Raw genomic sequence first — 12,927 nt, 5'->3', positions numbered from 1 at the left:
GGTGTATTCGGTAAAGTCACGTAGGTAAAAAAAATAAAAATGAAAGAACAACTAAATTAAATCATTTTTATTTTATTTTTCTACCTACGTGACTTTACCGAATAAAACCAAAGAGTATGGATTCTTGCAGTCACGAAAACTTCAAATCTAGCATCCTATATATGTTATTTTTTTATAAACTATAATTAATTACTGGTATGATATGTTTTTTTCTGAAATGAAATTGGTGTGTGCTACACACTTTCTATAATATTTTTGTGAGCTCACTAGTTCTCCACGGAGAGAGATACTGTAGGTTGAATGTGCCATACAACTGGGCAGGATGTTTTATTAGCCAAGTGAACGTTTCAATTAATTAAATGTTTTAATATACATATGTATAGTGCCCCCTCAATTTTCACAATGAGTACTTTCTACACAATTAAAGGTCTCGGACAACTGTAGCCTGTTTAACAACACGTTTTTAGGTTTTCGACATTGTACCCGCAATAATCTGAGTTGACAGTTTAAATAATAACCTAATAAGGCAGGACTCCTGCATGAAATGCTCTATGTGATCACTACCATCGACGTTGCATAAACTATTTTATATCTATCCTAGTGCGGTGAGTCTTGAAGCACTGGTTTGCAAGAGACTTGGGTTGGAGGTAGTGATTAGGATCAGCGTGTGTGCGAGTCAGTAGCGTAGCTGTTAGCCGTGATGCGCAACGAACTCAGGGTCCCAAGTTCGATTCCCGCTCACGGCCAACACCAGTGACGATTATCTGAACTGGTCATGGGCCTCTCCTAGGCCGACTCAGCCTCAAACGAGTACCCGGTGTGTTTGGCCACCCACCGCCCTCGTGTGACGTGCCGGCCTTCATAGGTGTTGGTTAACAGCACTTGCCCCAACAGTCTGTTCAGGCCACACGGGGGATCTTTGTTTAAGAGTTAGTGCACTGTACAATTTTGCCAAGGCATTAACTTATCAGTGGAAAAACTATACCTGGATGAGGTAAACTGGTGGCTCGGAGGTCAGAGCTCTGAACTGGTTCTGCTGAGGTCCTGGGTTCAAATGTTGGCGATGAAACAGCGTATATTTTGTAGTAAGTTTTAACCGCACCAATCTTTGGGCTTACTTTGACTAAATTCCAGCTCTGAAAATTTAAAACATATCAGTTTGTCATATGATGAACGTCACTCTCTCAATCAGCGTGGGTGGAAATGTGCTGCCCCCTAAGGGTGTATAAAGGTCTCAGAAGCAGAGGTCGCAATCGGGTACCCGATACCCGTATCCTACCCGATACCCGGCTACCCGTACCCGGCCGGGTACGGGTACCCGTTTGCGACCCTGGTGCGGCCGTGTACGGGTAGGCCGTGAGTCACTGGTGAGTAACCGTTTGTCACTCATTTCCCAACGTCTTGTCTCTTCTCACAATTCAAGTTCCTAGAATCAACCCACCCGCGCCTGCAACATCGCTTCATCCCAGAGGTCGCAATCGGGTACCCGATACCCGTACCCTATCCGATACCCGGCTACCCGTACCCGGCCGGGTACGGGTAGGGTACGGTTATCGGGTACGGGTACCCGTTTGCGACCCTGGTGCGGCCGGGTACGGGTAAGGAATCAAAACCCGTTTGCGACCTCTGCTCAGAAGGATCTCAGAATTAGTTCCTTTATATTCTCTTCTGTGGGCTGTTCTATAAACATGTAGGCTTGCGCTGTTCTGCGGAGGATCCAAATTGATTCTTTATCTTATGTCATGGAAGTGAGTGATGACACATTCCAGATACAATTGTGTGAAAAAAGACAAACATATAAAAATATATACTTTTCAAAAAGTAACAAAACACATTTCTCAGCTTGCTTGTAAAAAAGTGTAAAATGAATATGCATATGCCACATTTAAATTGATACTCTGTTCAGATGACGTTTATGATTAATTTATTTTTAAAAGAATGCAAAGCACTTGAATGTGTACCTAGTGATCCTCGTATGAATGTCCTAAGACGATGGTTACTCGGTACACTTAATGTGTTTTTGTAGAAGTATCGTCCTTTTTAAGATGACTGCATGAAATTTGCAGTAGAATTTGTCAACTGTTGCATTTCATCATGGTACGTGAAAATTGTTGCGTTATTTTTTCTATCCGTGTTACGGGAAACTTGATTGGATTTGATGCTTCGTTATTATGCAATGTCATACTGTTATACTTGCATCAAACTAACATTTAATTTCTTAAATATAAAAATCCATGGCTCTACAGATACATTTCCTTATTTGTAACTGTGTGGTGGAGAACACGGTGCTAAGAAACTGCTCATTTTGGTGCTGCATCTGTCGGTGACTGTTTGCAGCCCATCCTGTATTAATAGTTGAACATTGCTCATGTTTCCCATCATATATTAATCACCCAAGCAGTCATGGTTTTGATCACTGTCCCAGCTCTTCCCTATCATAAATAGATTCCTTATTATAAACTTGAATCACATCCACCCTATAATATTTTCATAACACTATAATCCCCCATGCTAGCTTCTTTTGCCTTGCTCTTCCTTCTGTGTTTTGAGTGAAAGAATACGTGTGGCGAGCAGCTTCTGTCAGCTTCGTGGGCCCTCTCTGCCGCCTGCGAATGTGATTTCTGCCTATTTTTTCCCCCCCAATTGCTGCGCTTTAATCTTTGTCCATTTTCTTCTCTCCTGCACTCTGATTTCTCTCTTCATTGCTTTGTTTTCTGGCCGCCACGTTGCACAGCACTGGAGGGAGGGGGTAAGTGTCTCACCGGCCTGCTTGCCTGCTACCACAGTCACACACGCATGCAAAAAAAAACAAAAGACGAAAAATAATTTGCACAAACGAATTTGCTTGAGGTCATTTATTTTTTTACAGGACAAAGGCACTCCTATTGCGTCCTGTCCCTCTACTGGTGACTGAACACGTTTCTGTGCTATACTTTATTACTTATGCAAAACACCTCGATCTGTAGTTAATGTCAACATCATAATTATCAGCGTCAGTGACCTTCATAGCCACTGCTCTAGTTGCCAAGGTAGCTTTCAACCTGACAATTTTTATTTGGTGCAATGGACAGAACTGTTTCATACGCCCCATGTATGTAAATTTGAAGTCATTGGCTTGGCGTTGCTTATACTGTACTGCAGTAAATTGAACACTACTCACTGCTTAAGCATAATAACCGGCATATTTCTATTACAGTGGCATTGTTAGTAAACATCTGCATTATCGTGTCAACAAATCAAACAAATAAGCCCTTCACTGGTGAGCGGATAATATTTAACTTTCTTATCATAAATCAGTGTGTGGCTGAAACACAAGTTGGATTGGCTCATTCAAACAACACATCCTGTTGTTGGGGTTGTAGGGTGGGCGGGCGGCGTATGCGGGTAGCCCGGTTGTTTTCGGGCCATTGATTTGTTTAGTCTCTGGGGGATGTGGGAAACATTCTTCAGTTTATACGCAGCGCTTGTGTCCTGTGGCCTTCGGCTTAACCTGATCTCGCACCCCCTCTGCTGGTGGAGGTGGAAAAGGGGCCGTCTCACCTTGTATTCGGTTTTTATTTATTGTTAAAAAAACAGATTAGCATTTACTTTGCTGTGACTGTTGTGGTCATTCAAATTTAGAGTCCTTATCTCTCTTGTAGGCTATTAAAATATATATTATATTCCACTTGTAACCAAAGCATGGCACCACGGTGGCGAGATGTTAACTACCTCGCCTGGTATACAGGAGGTCGTGGCTTCGATCCCAACCCTGACGGCTGTATATTTGGAGTTTGCGTGTTCTCCGCGTGGTCGTGTGAATTTTTGTCCCGGTCCTCCAGTTTTACCTCCAGATTTAGAAACATGTGATTAGAGTATTTGGCTGCTATACATTACCACATGATAAGCCACTACGTTCAGCAATCATTTGTGGCCAGGTCACTTCTGAAAGAGAGCTGTAAACCTATGTGGGGCTTTACCTGGTAACATAAAAAGTTCAGTTTGTAGTTTTAGACAAAAACGGAATAATTTTTGGAGATTGCAATTTTGTGGGCTTTGGAAATTTCCCAACTCATGTCGTGATGAGGCAATGGGGCTGCTGCTCCACACAACTGCTCGACAGATGTCTTCCACTTGCACTCATGGTCTAAGACAGGGGTCGGCAACCAAAATAACAAGAAGAGCCATTTCTTTCCAATTCGGTACAAAATTCAGTATTTCAAGAGCCGCAATGCATCTGAGTACATACTGTACATACGTACATATTGTCAAGAAGCAGCCCGTAAAGAGCCGCATGCGGCTCCGGAGCCGTAGGTTGCCGACCCCTGGTCTAAGACATTGGCCACTTCCATTATGTGCCACAGTGGCTCCCATCTGACAGCCAGCCTCACTGAATAGGAATTTGGCACATCGTAATAACCTTTCTTGCATTCAATTAAGTTAGTTATTTGTTAATCAGTTATTGAGGGTTCAGTAATGGCTTGATAGTTTAACAAGCTGCACTATGAACCCGGCGACTTGAGTTTAAGCCCCAGCGAGTGATATTTGAATCATATTCTTAGGGTTTTTTCGGTAAAGTCACGTAGGTAAAAATAAAAATTAATAAAAGTAAAATAAAAATCACGATGTTTCGGAGGCAACACAAGCTTCCGTCTTCAGGTGGAACCGTCACAGCACGATTGCTGTCGATATTTTTTATTTTGCTTTTATTAATTTAAATTTTTACCTACGTGACTTTACCGAAAAAAACCTAAGAATATGAATCCTTGCAGTCACAAAAGCTTCAAATCTAAAAATATTTGAATCAGTCCTAACCGCCCCCCCCCCCCCCACCTTCTTAACAAACCCACCATGAACCAGCTTCCACCACTATAACAACAATGACTTGGCGTAGCATTTATTTAGCAGTAAACTGACAAAGGCCTGCAAATTCTGAAATTAATCTCTGTCATAGTTTTCTTGACTGCATTTTGTCCATGCATTGTCAGCAGTGTGCGTCTGTACGATGGGAGAGCAGCTTTATCAGCTTATTGTGTCTCGTTTCCACAATGGTAACAGTCAGTTTAGCCACAAACTGTGTTGAACAGCATGCCATTTAGATTAGCGGTTTTTATCCTTTATGGACCCGTTGACCCGATGTCAACCCTTAAAAAAATTTCATGGACCGCAATGCACCAATAACATATTTTTGTTAACTACTCTAAAAGCGCTCTAAAATGTTAGTTAATAAAACCATACTTAAAATAATTAACCTGGGATTTGGTGAAATGCATTTTAATAAATCTGGAACAGTTTTGTTGGCCACTTCCCACGCAATGGCGGAGCCAGGATTTTCAGGTAGGGGGGGCAACCCCTCCAACAATGAAAAATGATAGGAGTTGTTAGTAAGTAAGGACTTGTCCCTTGCTTTTTATTCGACGTGTGTGCGGCGATAGCACAGCCATCGATCGAGGGTCGAATTTGAACCATGTGTGATCGGCATCGCGCTCCCTGAAGGTGAATGCCTTCAGGGAAGTCGTGTACTGTACGCACAATTCTGTGAATCACTTATAACTGCTTTGCCGTTACTTATTGCCAATTATGGACTCAGACTATTGTCCTATAATCTCATACAGTCCCTGGCACATCATAATATGCTGAACAGTGGCAGTGGGGGCCGCAAAATGCCGATTTATTACTAATAAACCCCAATGATCCGATCGAAATTAGGGATCCGATCAAAATTAGGGATTTCGATCGGATGATTGGAGGGGCACGTGCCACCCCACTCTCCCCCCACGGGCATGCGGGGACCACCAGTTATCCGCAGAGCACAAGTTAGGAACTGCACATTTCCCACGTACGATAGTGTGAGGCATCATGGTGAGCATGCACATTTTCCAGATTTAGCCACATTTGTTTGTATGGGGTCAAAGGGAAACTTCAAGAAATGACTCCCCCTATCTTTACAAAAAAGCATTACCTGTCATGCCAATGTAAACAGGGTGCTGATGTGATTATGGATTAAGGCTGGAATCAATAGCCATCTCACAGCTAAAATTATTCCCTGTGATGATCCATGCTGTAGCCTAACCCTTTGGCTATGAAATATTAATTTTTTTCCCAATGTGCACGTTGCTAAGGAGTAATGTATGTGTGTGTGTGGGTTTGCGTGTATTTTTATCATGCAGGTCCGGAAGCATGTCAATGACCTCTACGAAGACATGCGGGATGGGCATAACTTAATCACGTTACTGGAGGTGCTTTCTGGGGACACGCTGGTAAGCCTCGTGATGCATCTACATGTTTTATGGTTGTATAACCACAAAATGTTATTCGTGCATAAATTAAGGATTAATGCAGAGTAGGGCATTACAAAATGACGTACCCGGCGACTGGGTTTAGTAGAAAAATACCGTCGGTGGACATACATCCTCACAGTTGTTTTGAAACTACCATAGTAAAATAAGTATAACACATGTGCCCGAAGATGACAATTTACAATCGGTGGACGTTAACCTTCCATGACATGGATTGGTAATGTGGCCTTTGACAGACTATGGAACACAGGCTGCAAAGTATGACAATTAAAATGGAGAGCTGCATGCTGGGACTTGCACTCGGAGACAGAAAGATAAAGATGAATCAGAAAACAAATGCAAATTAGAGACTTTTACGGTCAAGAATATGAAGTGCGCTTGGGTAGGACCTATCATATATGCATTTATGTTGAACTTATCTTGCACTGTACGTAGCCAACCATGCTAATCGGAGGAGCGGGGGCAGGACAACAAAAAAATGAAAACAAAAAGCAGCTCTACAGAAATGAGTTTTCAACCTAGATTTAAAAGGGCATAACTCCTGTGTGCTACCTAATATTGAAAGGAAGATCATTCGAGGAATGTCTGTGGCCAAAGGATGAAACTGCTCATGAAATGTCAACCAAAGGCAGGCACAATCCCCAAGCAGGAGACCACCACCGATATGGAGTGAAGAGATCGGCTTATGTGCAGGACCTCTAGATGGATTGTGGCAGTGCAGGACTGTGGGGGGTGGGGGGGTGGCAGCGACATGGGGAGGTTTTTATCCAGGAATAGCTCAAAGACCGTCAGATGAAAAGAAAGTATTTCTAAATGCAACGGTGCTGAATCCTTGTATAACGTAACATTGTTAATACGTATGTTGTCTTGCGTACTTCTCATACTTGAACATCATTTTCGTAGACAATTATTACACGGTTAGAATAATAAACAACATAAATAGTATTGTTAGCTAAAAAAAACTAAATGATTTGTGAACCCGCGAATGGCATTCTTTGTGTCACACGTTTATGTTTTATTATTATTCTTTGAGCACACCGGTGCCTAAGCTAATGTATCGTTAATTTATAGATTTAATACAAGTATCACTATATTGCTTTGTGAGGTCTGTGAACAGCTGTCAGTGGGTTAACGGTTAGTTTTGGTGGTACACACATGGAGTTGTATGTGCGTCTTAACATAAAAAATGGTTTTTGGACGGTTTTTTCAAGATTCAGATTGAATGAACCTATTTGCTTGTGAGCAATTGCCTCGTCAATATTTCTAGATTTATATCTGAAGCTGCAAATAGAAAATCCCCATTCATCATTGGTGGTGAATTACAATTATCACTTGGGACGTTGTATCATAATTTCTCAAATGCATAATCTCTCAAATTACATCAGTCATTTGTAAAATATAAAAGTGCTTTTAACGTGACTACATATTTGTGTTCGTTATTGATAAGACTTTCAAATATACATAAAGTGTATTTACCAGCTTGGCGTGATATTGACCAAAATGTAACATATTGCGGGTTTACTCTCCAACACACCGGTGTGTTGAACTAGTAACTAATTGGCACGTCTTGTTTTCGTGACAAACCTTTTCAAATTGGCTGTGTTGGGGAGGGGGAGGCGGCGGGTTTCTCTAAACATGTATATTTACGCGACCTAATCCCAAAGAAGAAACCCCTTATGGATGTCTGTTTCTTTTTCATATCGCTTCTTCCTGATCCTCCCACGCAACAGCAAAGGGAAAAAGGGCGAATGCGATTCCACCGACTTCAGAATGTCCACATTGCACTTGAATACTTACGACACCGCCAGGTATGAAACTCACACTTTCATTCCATTCCCATGCCGATTTTTTTAAATTCACACTCATGTGATGAAACAATACGAATAGGTTTCACCATTTCTGACCTTAAAATAAGAGGCGTTAAGGTGTTCAAACACCAAATATATACCTTTTTGAATGGCATCCAGTCTGCATTAACCACACATCCTTGTGGGAAAACGTGCAAACAAAAATGCGTTTAGAATAAATGCATTTTCTTTGAAACTGATTGGCCTACACCAGAGACAGCCTTCTTGATGGCCTTGTCTTTGCACCAGTGTTAGACCAGAGTTTGCTAGAAGGCGAACAGTACAAGGACAATGCACGTGTCAGAGCATTTATAGTTCGGATTGAGCAGTTCTATCGATAGGTATCTATAGAGCTGTAGATATAACTGCTCAACCCGAGCTGTACCCTTTTGGTGTTTGAACATCTTAACGCCTACTGTTTTATTGCCAGAAATGGTAAAATCTCTTCTTATAATTTCATCATTTTAATACTGGCAAAAAGGTATCCCATAGATCACACTCGCACGTTGAGTCAGAACATTCAATTGTTTTTCTGCTGGTCAACGTCACCGTGCGAGTATCTCGCAAGACCCTGTGACATGTGGTAAAATAAATGGCACGAGTGTGTCAATTTAGCCCTTTTCAAATTCCATGCCAGGAGTAGTTTTGTAGCACTGCTACCATTTAATTATTCGTCACCATGCTTACATATATTTTTTAATCAGGTGAAAGCCAGTTGAGATTGTCTCATTCTCAACGGAGACCTGAGTCAAATAAAGCATGGGAGTAATAATGTGATCAAAGGTCAACAATAAGAACGTACAGAGCCTTGACTATTATTAATGCATTTCGAAATACATATTTTCTAAGAATGAAACATTCACATGTCCAGTGAATACATTTTAAAATCAAGTACAAGGGATAGAGTGCAGCAGTGGTACAGTGGTTCATTATGAACCTGGTGACCTGAATGTTATTCCTGACCACGGCTAAAGTGTGTGGAGGGTGATACCTCAACCAAACCAACTCTGGGCTCTCATACCAACCTGAAATGGCCAGAGTGTTGAAGTATGGTGACAACCCAATTAAGTAGTTCCGTCATATATTTATTGCACACACAATTATTCTAACAAGGGGGTTGTAAGGATCTGTCAGAGTTCTAAATGAATTATTATTCTCATGGCATAACACCAAGAGCACAATGAGAATACAATTGTGGAAAATGCAATTATTTTAAATTACATCTGAAATGTATGGATATTCAAGTATTTATATCGCCTCCTGTTTACTGCCCACAGATCAAACTCGTCAACATCAGAAGTGATGACATTGCAGATGGGAACCCCAAGTTGACCCTGGGATTAATATGGACCATCATCCTCCACTTCCAGGTAATGAATCGTTTTCAGACTTTCACAAGTAACTTGAAAACCACCGCTGCAGCGAGCATTTTCATACGGGCGATCTTTGTGACCGCGCTACGGAGGACGCCGAAACGTCACCGAAACGTCGTGTTTGTCATCGGTTAGCAGAGACCAACTGGAGCCAGCCGCCTTCAGGGGGCGTGTTGGCGTGACGGCGGCGTGGGGGAATGTCTGTGCGGCGTTTGCAAACGGCCTTTGTCAAAGGTCACGTCTATTGCTTACTTACCGCTGAACGGCTGTTGGTCTTTGCAAAGTCAACAGCCCCCCTTTAATGATTACTTGCACGCAGTTGAGTTTAGTTTGCACGGTACGTTTCTCATCAAAATTAACGTTGCAGATCAGCTTCAGTGTGTACGTATCATGTTTGTGTATCTACCTACATTTGTATGTGTGCCGACCTTTGGTCACATGCCTGAGGTAGCGACTGTACAACTGTTGATGGTTCCAGGACTGGAGAACAAACATGACATGAATCATTGTTGAGACTTTGTAGTTTAATACACGTGTCGACACCTCGTTATACAATTGATAAATGCCAGATGTTGGGCAGCTATTCTTCTTCCACGCGTTGGTTGGGGAGCTATTGGGCTTACATTTTTTGGTTTACATTTTTTTTGTCAAAGGCGTTTTGCATTACTTCGAGGCAAAGGCCTGTTTGTCAGCCATTACCAGGATAATTAGAGACTAAACGTTATCTTGTAAGAATATAAACGCTTAAAAATGTAACACGACCCCACTAACATTCTCAACAGTTTTAAAACACTGTGTCATAGTAATGCTTATCCATTTATAGTTTCCCCTATTCCAGTTGGTATTTTCCAAAGCTGATGCCAAGCCAACAGCAGTGTTTCATATTCATTGTGGCCTTCCCAACCATGACGCTGAATGACGCATGTGAAAAAGGATTTGCTTTTCATTTAGATCATGTCGCCTTGTGAGTTGGTGAAAATATTATAGGGAGACATTTGTTTACATCTACACCAAGCCTACAGTGGCATATTTTGTTTTAATCATTGTTATATGTGCACTTATTATTACTACGAATTCAGGAGCATACAACATATATGTATTAAATGTAACGTTCCAAATTGTATGATTGCGACCACATTACTTACATCGCTTGTGGGAGAGGTACATTCCACAGTCCTCGTGTGTGAATACCAGCAACAGATTTATGAGCAAAGCAAAGTACGTTGCACACAGGCTCTTGATGTTTAGAACTAGACTGTAAGGATAACGCACTTTGTCCTTGTGAAGTCTCAGTAGATCTGTGAAAAAAAATAAGCGCATTTCACACGTTGTACTTTTTCATACTTGGCGGATTATGGTCGTGTCTATGAATCATTCCAGGTGCGGGGATCGATGCTACGGATGACCTTCACTGATATATATGACAGCTTACATATTTTCAGCGACACGAGCACAGTACCTGTTTCCCTTTTTCGTACGAAAAGGCGTTTCGTACCCCAGTGCATGTTGTCTCGTGCGTTAGCTCTCGAGTCGATTAAGAATCGGGGGGGGGGGGGGCGTGAATGTGTTACTGGTTTAGAGTTGCTGGTGTTGTCTAAGCTTCCAGGAAATGTATTCTCCCAGCTTGCCAGCAGTTTGGAACAGTAGCCTGGGGCAGGGCAAAATATTACAATGAGCACGGACGGGTAGCCTATGGGCGCTGCTTGCTTGTTTGGCAGCCTCTCCCCTCCCGACCCCTCTCGCCGCACTCACTGCTCTGCTCGCAGAGCAGCTGATTCCGAAGTGAGCTGTCTGTTCATTTGCGGCAGCAGGCTACGTATGTAGAGGCCGGCGTAAAAGGATGGCCATTCCGCTGAGTGCCGTGCCGCTGCGGTAGTACGTGTCATCAGGATTTCAGCGTCAGCGCTAATGGCTGAGTGCTCAAGGAGCTCCGAAGGTGATTAGATTTTGCTGCCTGCCTGGCCCCCCCCGGATTACGGTCGTATCGATGAACATCGCCAAGCTTAGGAATCGGTGCCATGGGGAATACGTGCGGCTGCGTCAGGGAGCAAAAGGAAGAACTGGTCGTTGATCCGAGCAAAGCGCCGCTGGACTTTGATCCAGCAAAGGATAAGGACTCCTCCAACAGGAAGAGGTGGAAAAAATGGAGCAAAAGGCAAGCATCGTCTGTAAAGTCACAGTTGTCGCAAGACCTCGACCCGCAAGCGAGAGAAGCCGAGACCCCGACGCAAGCTTTTCATCCGTGGCAGGTCGGTGACGTTAGCAACAGAAGCATTTTGCCGGCAGAAAATATCGACCATGTTGACATGGGGATGTTAAAAAATCCAATCGTCTACCCTGCTGAACGTGAGCTCGCTGGATATGGACGTGAGGCTGAGGCTATCAAGAAGACACTACCTATGAGCGGGAGAGATAATAGTCATCTGGAAAACTGTTCAAGTAATAATTGTGTGATTGAGCCCACTGGTGGTTCAGAACTGTGCAGGCAAGAGAAGTTGAAACCAGATTCTGTGTCGGCCGACCGTGGCTCAGCGGAGCATGTTAATAATAGATTTACTACACACGAGAGCGGCTCGCCATCGTTACAACGAGATAATGAAGACGACCGCATAAGACCAGCTTCGTCAAGTGTGTTGGCCAGTTCCAGTAGCGAAGACAAAGTTGACAGCAATGCGCCTGGATTGTTTAGGTCTGGATCTGCCGTCTTCGAGCAGCCAGTCACAGATGGGTTGGCAACAGATAAGAGGGCAACTGTGTTGGTCAGTCACGAGCATGTCTCATCGGAGCTTGTGGATAATGGCAGCGGTGATGCATCAGATCTGGGGGAGGATGACAATCCTGCTTCCGCTGATTTTGAGAGGCATTTGACGTTTAGCTGCGATGAAGTTCTACACATTAATGAGGACAGTTTGCAAGATGACGAGACGGTTGGCGATCTTCCCAGCGCTGCGGCTGGCTGGGCAAGAGGTCAAAGGGTTGATGATAAGGCACGTCCACGTGAAGAAGGAGCTCTTAAGCCAGTTAATTCCCCATCTGTTGTTGGGAAACCAGCCTCGGGAATTAATGACTCGGACCACGGTGGTGAAGTATGTCAAAGACACATTCATCAGAGCGACGTAATTAAGGCTGTTCACAGGCAAGAGGTAGGACCATTTTTCGTTTTAAAAATCAATCACTTTCAACGCAATGACCGGTGGTGATGTTTTAGTCCCATAACATTGCTTGCATGTTTTCAAATTGGAAGCGTTTACAGCACTACTGTGTTGCCCTCATGTGTGCTTGTGTAAAGCATCGTCCAAGTGAAACACATTGAAGGGGGTTTTTAGCTGTGTGAAAAAAATAACTCCTATAAAATATAAACTCAATACATTGCCAATATTGAGTGTGAACCATGCGGCAATGCACTCCACTGTGGAGTAACCCACCGTA

General features: G+C 42.9%; 1 protein-coding gene and 1 long non-coding RNA gene across 16 annotated transcripts in view; one reads left to right on the top strand and one right to left on the bottom strand.

The window, feature by feature from the left end:
• The window catches only part of LOC144931700 (microtubule-actin cross-linking factor 1-like), a 244,250-nt gene that overhangs the window by 85,583 nt on the left and 145,740 nt on the right, over positions 1–12,927 (top strand). For 8 of the 15 annotated variants that reach the window (XM_078855888.1, XM_078855899.1, XM_078855894.1 and 5 more), the window contains exon 1: positions 11,299–12,641. In XM_078855888.1, the coding sequence (XP_078712014.1) occupies positions 11,517–12,641 (1,125 nt within the window). In that variant the 5' untranslated portion in view covers positions 11,299–11,516. Of the gene's footprint in view, positions 1–2,734; positions 2,750–6,149; positions 6,240–8,008; positions 8,087–9,402; positions 9,496–11,297; positions 12,642–12,927 lie in introns of those variants that run through there. The other 7 variants (XM_078855897.1, XM_078855892.1, XM_078855895.1 and 4 more) reach the window with 3 other exon arrangements.
• Positions 2,763–11,000, bottom strand: LOC144931703 (uncharacterized). The gene is made up of 3 exons (XR_013636586.1): positions 10,958–11,000; positions 10,644–10,796; positions 2,763–2,774 (listed from the first exon to the last, which is right to left on the bottom strand). It is a non-coding gene; the product is annotated as an uncharacterized LOC144931703 (long non-coding RNA).

This window comes from Lampetra fluviatilis, chromosome 4, assembly GCF_964198595.1.
Source record: "Lampetra fluviatilis chromosome 4, kcLamFluv1.1, whole genome shotgun sequence".
NCBI lineage: Eukaryota > Metazoa > Chordata > Hyperoartia > Petromyzontiformes > Petromyzontidae > Lampetra > Lampetra fluviatilis.
Note: the sequence above shows the minus strand (reverse complement) of the source record. Positions and strands in the feature narration are given on the sequence as shown.